Source organism: Aptenodytes forsteri, unplaced genomic scaffold, assembly GCF_000699145.1.
Source record: "Aptenodytes forsteri isolate BGI_AS27 unplaced genomic scaffold, ASM69914v1 Scaffold284, whole genome shotgun sequence".
Lineage (NCBI taxonomy): Eukaryota > Metazoa > Chordata > Aves > Sphenisciformes > Spheniscidae > Aptenodytes > Aptenodytes forsteri.
Window position 1 is genome coordinate 2,989,183 of NW_008794445.1, and position 12,981 is coordinate 3,002,163.

Here is a 12,981-nt window from a genome sequence, read left to right on the forward strand (position 1 = left end):
AGGAATTGTTATCTGAGGCCTAGAAGCAATGTTGAATGTCGTGTAAGATTTTGATGAATGAGTGATAAAGTGCTTACAAATGACTGGAACTTTGTCTTTTAAGGTAATGAAAACTTTCTTAACTAAGCAATTAAATGGGCAGCTCTGATTTGTACAAGTGTTGAAACATTAGAGCATGTGAGTGAGGAAATACGTCTTTTTCTCAAAATGGCTTTTCTTTCCTGGCTGCCCACGTGTTACTTAGCATATAAACTTGGTACGTGATAAATCACTTTTCCTGATCATATCAGAAAAAGGAATGTGCAGTACAGACAGATTTTACAGTGGAAGCCATTACATGGTAATCTATGCTTTGGTAATGCAACCTGCCTTTTTTATTTATTGTATGAGTGTGGAAAATTGTAATGCTTAAGAACTGAACTTTCTTTTGTGTTTGAACCTGAATGGATGACTATTTTCTGGATATTACCTGCCTACAGCTGTGTTCTCCATGAATGAGATGCTGTTGAAATCTTCAAAAATTTACTTTGAAGTTAAAATTTTGCTGTATTAAGAGTTTTATTTTTGTGGAAATTATTCCTGCTGATGTAAGCTGTTTGTAGAACTTTTATTTCAGTCTTTTTAAGGAAAATACAACAAACAAAAGCAATCACCTGCTGATACAACATAGCAGCGTTATAGCCAAAGCCAATAACGTTTGGATATGAAGTTTCCAGTAGGAAATATTGATAATACATGACTGTTACTGAACTTGGCTGATGATACCCGCTGTAAAACTGTTTCCAGTTACAAGTTGCCTTTGCAACATGTAATTGTTTGGAATGAAATGCTCTATACAGATGGTATGCTGCTGGGTCATTCTCCCTTCCTCCAACCCCAATTAAATAGTTTGGCTATTTATGAAACAAAACTGGGAAAAAAGCATTGCTTCCTTAATGTTAACATTATAGCAGCCTTTCTTGGATGGCTGTAGTGCTTCCTGTGCCTGCCACACAAACTTGGCACTTTTCAGGATGCTAGACTTTTTTTAGATGGATCTCTTTTTTTCATCTGTAAAAAGACACCAAAATCAGAGCCTCTGAAATGCTAATGAGCCATAGCAAATTCTATGGATTTGTTAATATTTAAGATAGTCTTTAAAGACTATACATGGTCACTTGCTTGTCCTAACTGGTCTGCATATGTGACACAACCAGAGCTGCAGCATATGTGTACTATTTTGTATGTAAGCTGTCCCCAACTCTAGAGGAGCAAAATATAGGGAGTTTCCCCATGATGGCTGTTTCAGGTTGGGGTGTAGTAGGTCACCAGTGTTAAGAGCTGAGATATTCATTCTCCTGTGTTCTGTGACTGCTCTCTCAACTCCTTTCTAATTGGCACCCAGAAGGAATGAAGAAGAAAGCCACGTTATTCAGTGATGTAAGGGGAGATATTTAATGTCTTGGATAAGTTGGAAGAAGAAATTGGGACAAAGAGCCTGCAAAGGCATAATTTATGGTTGAAGGTAAGGACAGGAAACAGAGACTAGCAACGATTGGAAAAGAAAAAAAGAGTTCAGAGCCAAAGAAGGGAAGCATAGATCATTGCCTACCTGTTTAAAAAAAACGGATTTACATAGTTTTACCAGCATTGCATAGGAATTCTCTGGCAGAAGTAGGAATAAATTCATTTTTCTGTAACATCATTATTTTGTCTTTATCTTGAAAGTTTCCTTTGCTTACTGTAGCTATTTGTGCCGCCTCACTCAACAAATTCAGAAAATGAAGCAGGAATCCTGCAGACAAGTCATCTGTACACCACTGTCCAGATTCATGTTCAAGAATCTCAGACCTGAGAGCTGTCAATGTAGAAAAATAGCCTATGGCCATGTAGTTAAAACCAGGATCATAGTACTATATTTAAACACTGTGGCCGGAAATACATTAAAGCTGCAGGGACTACCCCGTATATGACATTTCCAGATTAAGTTCTTGACTCTGCAGTCGTAATCCTTAAATGTAGTCTTTTCTGTGTAAGTAGCATGATTAAAGGATCAAGAGGTAGATTTTTGCGCTGGGACCAGTAGGTTTCCTAAGCAGCCCTCAATTTTGGTACACAGATGAATATAATTTAAAAATTTGTTTCCTGTGAAGTATCTGAGTTGTTATTTATGATGGATTTTTAAGGTAGCTCTTAAACTGCCATGAAATGCTTCTGTACTTACTTTTGCTGTGATCAAGGTAGAGTTTCCCTTGATAGACTAATTACAATTCCTGACTCTTTTTATATCCATGTTTTCTGCTATGTGTGTTAATATCCTTATCCCTGATTTCCACACTCAAAGTCCAGACAATTGAAGAATTAGTTATGAAAAAGGTGATTATGATGGAAATCTTTTTTAAAGGAGATAAATGCTTAGGGAATAAATATGCAGAATGAAGAGTTACAGTTGAACAGTGGACAAGAGAATTTGGGCTCTTGTTGGCTTGTCAGTAGAGGTTAGAATTCTAAGTTGCCTGATAGCTGGTGCTAGAAAAGAAAAGAAGCCAACAGGGTAAAGTCCTTAGTCTGAATTGATACAATGACATGGTGGTAGCTTTCTGGGAATGGCATCTCTACTTAAACAGCACTGCTAGTAAGTCTTTTTAATGACGTTGTTAAGAATGGAAATTCAAGTAGAGGTGGGTTTTTTCACATTAAACTACTTCTGGTGTTACATATACCAAAGCGCAATGTCAGGTCCTCTCCTTCAGATTCTACTTAATTGTTATTCCTTAAAGTTCTTTGTTTCTGTAATTTTGTGAAAGAGTTTAGTGCAAGGGAAATGTTAAGGTTTTGAAGGAAGAAAGGAAGTAATTGATGAACCACCTGAACCAGAGTCCTCAGCACCCTTGATTTTTAAGTGTCATTGAAGTCTTTCATTTACACTAGAAAATAATAGATTGCCTTTTAAAGAAATCCAAATGTAGCTGTATCTGTATAAGAGAAGAGGTCCCTATGGTTATTATATCTTTAAGGGTTTGACATTGCCTTAAAATAGTTGCAAAACATAACATGCCACCGAATCTCTTGGGCTTTGGGATTCATGCACAAGTTTTTACAGCTGTTAGTGAAGATGCTTTTTTTTTTTTTTTTTTTTACTCCTTTGGGGTTCTGATGATCTCGGCTAATCTTGCAGTGTCAAATCACTAGCTGCATGGTATTGTAGACTGCTTTTGAGCTTTTTTTTCTTTTTCTAAAGGTTCTAAATCTATGCAAGATGGCTGGGGAGAGAGTGATGGGCCAGTGACAGGAACGCGTCATTCCAGCTGGGAAGAGGAGGAGGAGGGAGGAGTCTGGAACACAGCAGGCTCTCAGGGAAGCAGTTCCTCCCACAACTCAACAAGCTGGGGGCAAGGAGGAAAGAAAACACAAATGAAGGTAAAATGCTTGAATGATTCATAACCACTGTGTTGTCTGAAAGCAGTATGACTGATATGTTATAGCATTATAATAGTTCTTCTTTTAAAAAGGTATTACAGAATTCAGCTAGAAAGTTGCCTGTTACAACAGTGTAAAAAATGTGAGGTTTCTGGATTTGTTTTAATGTATTACACCTTTTGTGACTAATAAATCTGCCAGTAGGTGTCGAATTCTTTTGGTGTGTAAGCTGCAGAGCCATTACTAAATGAAACTGAGAAATAAGTATCCCAAGGCTATTGCTCTTCTCTTGTTCACATAGCTTTCTGTGTTAGGCTGTTGCTGTTCTCCTTGCATGGCCTGCTGAAGTTCGGATTCCACGGTCCCTTTGGCACATGCACTTCTTATTTTTACTGACTGTTCGATTTAGGTCTGACTTGTGTTTGTTGTTACTGACCTTTGACCTCAAACAGGACCAGGAGCTTGGCTATAGTCCTGAGTAAATTGTTTTCTAAGGCTTGTTTGTGTTAAAGTTCGCTAGTACAGTAACACTTGGTACTGTATTAATGTTAGAAGGACTATGCTTTGTCTACTTCTAATCAAATAGGTAGTGCAAACTCAAAAGGCGAGTGCAGAACAGCTTCCTAGGATGTGTAAATACTGTTGTGACATGGTGTGGAGTTTTAGAATTCCTATTTTGCAAAAATGATTCTCACAAATTTTTTTCTCACTTAAAGCTTTTTTTATTTTAACCACCAAAGCAGCTGTCCAAAAAATTTTCTTTTCTGTTGAACTGTGTTCAGTTTTGGTTTTGATCACCTGTAAATTACAGTAAGGCCAAATTGAGAGCCAGGTTAGCATAGTGCCCATGTAACAGAAACCATACTAAAGGGAAGAAACCCGAGGAAGAAATCTACCTCTGTATGTGGTGGATTAAAGAACATATTAAACTGTAACAGAGGAAGAAATAAATAACATTCACAAAGCTTCTCAGATTCCAGAATGAAACTGAAGGTGTGATAAACATTCTACACAGCAAGTGTTCATCCAGTTTGGTATACCTAACAATGAACAATTTTATGAGAGAGAAAAGAAGTCTTTTGTAAATGTTTCCAACCACGCAAAAACTTAATTTGTTGAGGAGATTAATTTCTCTGATACCAGGATTTTCGTCCTTGTGCATCTCAAGGATTAAAACAGAACTTAAGAAATCAAGAAATTGCTTAAAAATATTTTTTTGTCTTTTTTTTTTTCCTCTTCAGTGCGCATTAAAAGGAGGAAATAGTGATTCGTGGATGAACCCTTTATCCAAACAGTTTTCAAATATGGGCTTGCTAGTAAGTACATTTTTTAAAATATAAAATCCAACTTTGTAAAAAAGCAGTAAGCTTTAAATAAGCCAAAAGATCAGCTGTTTCACAGTGTGTAACTACTTATTTATCTGCATTTGCTATGCTGGCATGTTGATTTATAATACCTGTAATAGCTGGGTATTCAGCACTTCCTTGCTAGTCAGAATGGCTTCTCAGAAAAACCAAAAACCTACTTTGCCTCTTGAAAGTTACTTTGACAGCTGTTGTTCTGAGATTGCAATTTCCTTGCAAGTAATAAGATTTGAATTTTTTTTAATTTTTTTTAATTTTCATAAAGTGCTGTTTAGAACACTCAAGGTAGAGGCCTCAGCTCCTGGCTGTAGTGTCAGACATCTGTGATTAGTCCGAGGCTATTCATTCTGAATCTCAGCCACCTATCAGAAAAGGAAATTTACAGCCCTGTGTCTGTCTTGGCTATTTATATTTTAAATACTGTGCAGCAGGGTCTTTTTAGGAAAAAAAAGAGCTCATTATTAATCAGTACTTAAAGATTGATTGGTAAAGTGAATAAATAAATGGCACATCATGGAGAGAAAAGACAGATCTGCAGGGAAGTACCTTAAAAATAGTTACATATAAATTTTTTTTTTAAGAACTTCTGACATGCTACTTTGTTAAACATTTTACAGAATATTGTGCCAACTGTCATCCTGTGAAGCAGGAATAGTATGTAATGCAGGCTAGCAAAAGATGATAATACAGAAGTTCTATGAGAAGCCCAGGGCTGCACAAACTCTCACTGACATGACTAGGATTAATTTGTAATGTCTACTGGCTCCCAAGCTCAAATTCAGTCTGCTAGACCTAGATGCTTCTGAAAGCTATGGGAACACCCTGTCCCAGACTGCCAACTAAAGAATAACTTGGCAGTACATTTCAAGACTTGATGACTTGACAGGTCATGAGGATGAGCTATCATTTTGGCCACTATTTTCAGTGTTTCATCTCTTGACCATTGGAACATGAGGACAGAGGTTCATTTCACAGAGCAGCTGTCTATCCATCTTTCTCTGTCGCATGCGTTCATGTGTCTGGTTTCATATGAGTAAACGTGCCACACAGTGTTAGGGGGTCGAGGTGAGGTGTGTCCAGCGTGATATCGGGAATCCTTGTGTTTGATTTTAATTTAAAATAAAACTTTAATTGGCACAAGCATGTCCTTCCTTCATTCCACCTTTAACCATCAAGGGCTGCTTTCTGAAAGATTCCTCAGCATTTCATAGAAGTCAGAACTGAATTTTTTTTTTTCCAGAGTCAAACTGAGGACATTCCAGGCAGTAAGATGGACTTGTCTGTAGGTGCGTATAATTTAATTTAAATGCATTTGAAATATGAGATCATGTGTAGTATTTTTATGTGGATGATATGCTGTGCTTTGGAAAGGTTTGATCCTTACTTTTAGCACTCCTCATAATAGAAGGATAGAGTTACAGCATCCGCTATCTTGGCTGTAGGCTCTGAATAGTTACGCAGCTGATGCTGGTATGCAAGATTGGGTTGTATACCTGTACAGAATGGAGCTATAACTTGTGAAAGGGATATCCTATAAGACTGTTTTGATCTATGTAGTTTGTGTTCATTGTTACTGTTTCAAGAAAGTGAAGATCCCTTTTCATTTGGTGGAAGAGGAGGACTGTTTTAGCACTTGGCAGTAGGACATCCCAATTACCACAGCTCCCTGGAGGTGATGTGAGGGAAAAGAATATCTTCTATTGTGGATTTCTTCAATTGCTTGCCTCAGGCTATTACAAGTTACTGCTCAGTAGAACTAGATTTTTTCACTCTTGATAGCCTCACCACAAATACTACACAGCTTAAGTGCGATGGGCTATGTGGAAAACACTATCCTAAATGAGAGTTGGAATTGACCACTTGGATTAATCCCATTTAATTACCTTTGAATTTGTCATGACTTTCTTCTTTGGCAAACTAAGTAGTGAACTCTCACAGCATTTTTTTTGATCTTGAAATCAGATTTAGTTTTGCATTCTGTTCTTCTCCAAATTGTCTCTGAATATTCACTGTCATGGTATTGCAATAGAAATACCACAGGTTTCTGAAATCTTCTGCCATTTGAGATGGTTTCCCTACAAGATTCCTAAGGTATATATTAAAAAACAGATGATCCAAATCTGTTGTCCTGATTGTTTATTTTATTTGTTATCAAGTCTTTGAAGGCTTAGTAAGGCTAAAAACTTGTACAGGGTAGTCTTTGATACTTACAAAGGGGAAAAAGGTTTCGTTCCTGTTTTAGGGACTGTTCAGTTTTTGATTCTTCAGAATTGACAGAAGCAGGAAGATCACCTCATATCCATGGCTACAAAGACAGATCATCTACTCCACTTAAAGGACATTGCCACTATACAAACCCAACAATAATTCTGGAGAGAGATGTTCATCCTATTTCTGTAACTGTCAGGAATGTCACAGAGGCCTCAGATTCCTCCCAGTTACAATGTCGAAAGCCAGAGATCTGTAATTCTTATTCCAAAGGGTGACATGTCAAAGTAGTACTAGTATTCTCAGCTCTCATCTAGAACAGTAAATTTCCTGTGTAAATGAGGTATGCCCAGGGGGCTCTAAAGAAGCGTGTGTGTAGTGGTTCTGTGTCCGGAAGGGGTCCCTGTTTCAGTGCAAATCAAGTTTGTTATGAAGGTGTGGACACCATTGATTCTGAATCTCATGTGATTAGCACTGAGACCCACAGTATGGCTCAGTAAAACGCAGTAACCATTTTGCCTGTTTCATGTTTAAAAACATTCTGGTACCAAGCTGCTTGTTTCCAGCTACTTCTGCATAATAGCAAAAGTTTCTACCTCAGCTGAGACGCGGATACACACAGGCACAAAAGTGCTGCTGAAAGGACATAAAGGAGTTGGTAAGAAGAGGGGGGACTGGCTGGAGGAGGTGACTGACTTGGAATCAATGCTTATTCTGCTGGTGTTTCTAAATTTCCTGTGGGAGACTCATTTGAATTGATTACTGATGATCCTGTGGTGGTATCTCTGAAGAACCACCTGCAAAAGTAGTTCTGTGTCAGGTCATAGTCTGTGGGATCTCTGGATCAACTAAAATTGGTGTTTACAAGTCAAGTACAGTTAGTTTCAAAGTATGTTCTGAAATTCATTGCTGTAAGCTAGAATAGCGTGGGGTCTGTGATAGAAGTTGGCTATATCCAACATCAAGGATAGAATCTATTTACTTCTGAGGTATTACCTGCCAAAGAAGTTATGTTGTTCAGGTCTGTGACTGACTGTGTGCTAAGCATTAAGTAATCTTACTTTCCAGCATCATGTACATCTATTTTGGTGCATTGGCTCCTGTCTTTGTGGCAACTTCTGGTTTGTTTCGTTGCTTGATTTTTTGGGGTTTTTTGCATCTAAACATCAAATAATGATAGTAGGGAAGGACATAGTAGCAAGAGCTGTTTGTTCAACTCATATAAATACTCCCTGTGGTTTTATGTTTTTTACACATGTCAAGACAGTTGACTAGTCTGATGTGTTCCCCCCATCCCAGAAAGTAATCCAGTAGTAGATACTGCTTTCCTCTAAAGTGTCTTCTGTCCTAGTGATACAATGTCCATATGATTGAAATTGAACCTGTACTGTGGGAGCTTCTGGTAGCAGTGGAAAACTAGATAGCACAAGTTCAAACCCTGCAAATGCAAGCAGTATAAATATTCGTTCTTGATTTGAATAGTAGATTTTAGGGACTACAGGAGGCAGTTCTTGTGAAACTGGCCATTGTGCTATAATTGCAGTTTCTGTGCCATTCTGATTCTGCCATACCTCTTCTGTGCCTTTCTAGTATTGTTGACTAAATTATTCCAATATTATGCCTTGTAAGAAGTCTGCTCTGATGTTGACCATCTTTGCACCAGTGCTTTAGTACTTCCTCATCTGCCACTGTTGTAGCATCACATGTGATGCTGTAGTCAGGATTTCCCAACCAAAAAACTTCTTTTATGGGGAATATCCATTAATCTTTGTTGGTACCAAAGGTAGCATTGTGGTAGTCAAGACTTACTTGCATCTAGTATCAACTCCAGATTTGGTATTCTAATGCAATCCAAATAGCTGCAGTGTCTCTCAGCTTAGAATCCGTTACATTCTTAAAATGTGTATCACACTTCATAGAGGATTAAGTAGTTCATTTTTCCCAAAATTGCTTTCTTCGTCTGAATAGTTAAGGATCGCAATAAGAGATGTTAAAGTGTGCATTTATATAGTACAACACAGTTTTGGGAAAGGTAACAGAATTTTTGGATCACTCCACTTTGGCCTCATATAGCCTCTCTAGAATTCAGGCTCTGATGGTATCATGCTTCTCTAAAGATCTAGACAGAGATGAGTCGTCATCTTGGATGTTCAGTTCTCATCTGCCTTCAGATGCTGCTGTTAAAGAGCAGATCTAAGAATATACAAATGAAGAGGATGGTAGCCTGAATTATGCTGATTATAGCTCTCAGTTCTTTTTCTCCAAATTAAGCTTTTGGATCCTTTAGAACTTTATGCTGTCAAGGACCTTAAGGCCATCAGACCTTCTGAGGAAAGATGGCTGATGCTCAGAATATCCTGTGAAATGGTGCAGAAAGGTTGCATACTTAGTCTTGATATGTTGCACTTCTTTAAGTTTAGTATGCCCATTAATGGTGGCATCCTTCATCCTAGGAAGAGGCATTTGTATATATATAGTATAGATAGTTTGTATTCCGTTTCAAAGACTAAGAATGTAACAGGTCTTCCTGAGGCTTTTCTGTTACCTCTCTGCTTAGCAGTTTTGCTCTTGTTGCTTATGGCAGTTGCTTGTGGAAAATTATAAGCTGTTTTGCTCAGCCTGTATCTACTTTGAAACTTTAAAAGTTGGACTTACTTATGAGGTAGGCTTGTTCAACTGGTTTTCAGTCAGGATTACAACATACCAGGTTTTCCTAACTCGATAACTCCCAGCACGATATTTTCCCAGTTTATGGATAAATGCACATTGATCTCAGAGTTAAATCTGTGCCTGGAGACCACACGTGTCAAAGACGACTTTGGCTTTGATATGCATGGAGCACCTTGGCTCTGATCATCATGCATCGTAAAATAGGTCCAGTTGTCAGTAAGTAATTCTTACTACATTGGTCTCAGTCTCCTTGTCTGAAAAATGTGTTGCTTTTTTTTGCAAGGTGCTGGAGTGACACTTCTATTTACTGACCAAGATAGAAAAGAGATGGATCAATAGCATGCCTGAGGCAGATGTACTTCGTCTTTTTTTTTTTTCCTATCAAATCCCTTCAATGGTTAGCTTGCTTTACTTTGAAAATAGGATACAACTGTTTTTCCATTGAAATCTCTCCTAGTATCTAAGTCCTGAGGCATGAAGTTTGCTACAGTAAGTAGCTTGTCAGAGCCACTTAATATTTTTTCCTTCCTTCTGTTTGACAACCACCTGTCTTTTTTTTTTTTAATGTATTAGTTGCAACCTCTGCAGATCACTGAATTCTCAAATCACCTGTGAAGACTGGGAAATTAATTTCCAATTTCTACTAATTCTAATGCAATTCATGCAGCTTGTCTGTTGTAATATGTTACAAAGCCATAACCTGATTTAGCATTCGGATGCAACATCTCGATATCTAAGTGCATGTACTTGCTCAGTAGGCTTGGATGATGTAAATTTATGGCAAAGGTATAAACCCAGTATCTTTAAAATGTTTTTGTGGTCAAGCAGAAAACATATTTCAAATTTTTTTTTTCCATTTGGGTTACCCTGCTGGATGTATGTATTTTCACCACGTTGTCTTTTGTTTGCAGATGTTTTAGGTAACTTTGCCCAACAGCAGTTTCTGTCTCCTATCTCCCAGTACAGGATCAGATTATATAATTTTTTCAAATAAATTTCTTTTTTTCTTTTAAGCTGTGTGCATGTGGTGGGGGAGATCTACTTAACAGGGTTTTTTCTCATTGGGGCGTGAATGTCATGTTCCAAGTTCTTGTTCCATTTTGCATTTTTTGTGGTGTTTCTCACAGCTGTTAATAGTGGGGAAAAAATCCAAAAACTGATGGGAGTGTCTACTTTTATGAAGATGGTTGGACTTTTAACCTTTTGTACGTTTCTGCATGTAGAGGATTTGGGGCTTCATATTTATTCATGCACAAGTGTTCTTGCCTACTGCAGAGGGTAAAATTCAAATTTTTCAGATTTTAAAGGTCGTCTTGTACTATGTAAGGTAAAGCTAGTCTTCAGCCACCTGCATTATTTATAGTTCTTGTTGGCAAGTGCAAAAGACAGACTCACATGACAGGTTTCAAGGTTGCATTAGAATTTTCTATGAATGGGATGAATTAATGCTATCATTTCTCAGCAAGGCCTTGTTTATACTGAAGTTTAAACAGCTGCCTCAGCACTAAGTGGCATGCATATCTATGTTTGAAGCCTTTAAAGGTGCTATTTAATGCTCTACATGTTATTTAACAAGCCGTTTTACAAGGCATCATTCAGTAATGTTTGAGGAGTTGATTGGATCATCAGGATAACTGAAGAGACAAAAGGGTGTTTCTCTGGCTTAGTCATCTTGTGTTGGCATTGACCCAGTTTCTTTTCAGGTAGTGATGCAAGTCTGTCTCGCTTTCAGTTTCTTTTCAGGCAACTAACGGACAGGGCTTCCTGTCTAGAATTAAAGCACACAAGCCTTTTGATAGTGCATTGCTGGCATTGTGTGTAGTAGTTAGATGTAGGTAATGACAGGATTGAGTTGTATGTGACATTTTATGGGACTGCTTTTGCAGAGCCAGTTCTAGCTTTTTAGGATATGTTAGAAAGGAATGAGTTCATCCAGGTCAGTATGACTCCAGTTACTAAGCCAAGATATGTAGGTGATTTGTCAAGTGTTTTCGTGATACATCATGTTGAAGGCATGTGAGAGGATGAAGCTGGATCAACTTTGAAAGCTGTGCCAGCAAGAAAAACCCATGTAATTAGTGGTTGATTTCATAGGTTCTTGGCAATAACATAGCTATGAATATTAATAGTTTGTGATTGGACATTAAGAAGAGGTGCTGGCTTTGAGAAGCTTTTTTGAGGAACAGGTGAGTGTTTTGAAGGTATCAGAGAGATTAAGTGTCTGCTCTGTTTGATAAAGACTTAGTGTTTTGTCAGTGGTAGGGTAGGATATCTATCACCAACTTCCTTTGGAAGAGTCATAGGTTGTGGTTAACTGTGGTGACAGATTTTTTAAACTGTTCTTGGAAAGGCCATCTGTGCTACTAAATGAAATTATTTAAAACTAAAAATAGCAGTAAAGTTCACTTCTATCATGTTGTCCATATTTTAAAACGAAGATGTCTTCCATCTACTTCAACATAACAATATGTATCTGATACCTTACAGATGTCAAATATGACAAAAAGAATTGTTCCTTGGCAGCAGTTCAGTGTGTAAGGTAGAAAACTTCCTTCAGTCAGCACTTGGCTGATGATAAGCTTATAGAGAAGGATGATGTCTCGTTCACTGTGTATGTTACAGTTTGATCATCTGTTACTAACATCTCTCCCTCGTGTTCCACCAGATTACTCACTAAACAATGGTAGGAGACTGTAGGGGATGTTTGAAAAGTGTTTCTGTTCCTGGTTGTGTAATCATTGCATACAGGCTGAGGGAGACTGGTTGTCTGTCTGGAAGTTACACTATACCAGATGATCTGTGGTGTTCAAGAGTTAAGTTCACATGACTGTAGGAGAGCTGTGATCAAATTATGTGCGTGGTTTTGCAGTTTGAGAAATTCTTTCTCAGTGCCAAACACAGTAAAGGCTAAGTAGAATGTATGGAGAACTTAAAAGTGGTGTCTCTATAGATACTGAATACCAATAAATAACAGTGCGAGTTTTGGAAGACATTGAGAATTATGTATAAATGAGTATCATTAGTTGAACTAGGCTGCTGTAGAAATTCATATGTTTATATCTGTACATAAATTGTGAGAAATACTTCACATTAAACTCTCTAAACTTAGTTGGCTTGTTCAGTATTAAAAATGAAACTTCCTACTTCAATTTCTCAACACTTTTAATAGCAATGTAGCTATGCTAAATTGTAAGACAGGTCTAATTTATACCCTGATCTTAAAGATACTTTCTTTGGCTGTGAACCTGCTGTCATGAAATGTCGTAGAGATTATTGGCACTAATTTTGTTGTCTTTCCTCTTTTTTTTTTTTAACAGTTGGTCTCCCAGATAAGAAGTTT

The 12,981-nt window shown here is 37.6% G+C and overlaps 1 protein-coding gene across 1 annotated transcript in view; it reads left to right on the top strand.

Annotated features, from left to right (window-relative positions):
- TNRC6B (trinucleotide repeat containing 6B) overlaps window positions 1-12,981 on the top strand; it is a 52,681-nt gene that overhangs the window by 19,735 nt on the left and 19,965 nt on the right. Inside the window, exons 7-10 of the mRNA XM_009289995.2 lie at window positions 3,221-3,399; window positions 4,641-4,715; window positions 6,004-6,049; window positions 11,615-11,626. Coding sequence (XP_009288270.2) covers window positions 3,221-3,399; window positions 4,641-4,715; window positions 6,004-6,049; window positions 11,615-11,626 — 312 coding nt within the window. The remainder of the gene's footprint in view (window positions 1-3,220; window positions 3,400-4,640; window positions 4,716-6,003; window positions 6,050-11,614; window positions 11,627-12,981) is intronic.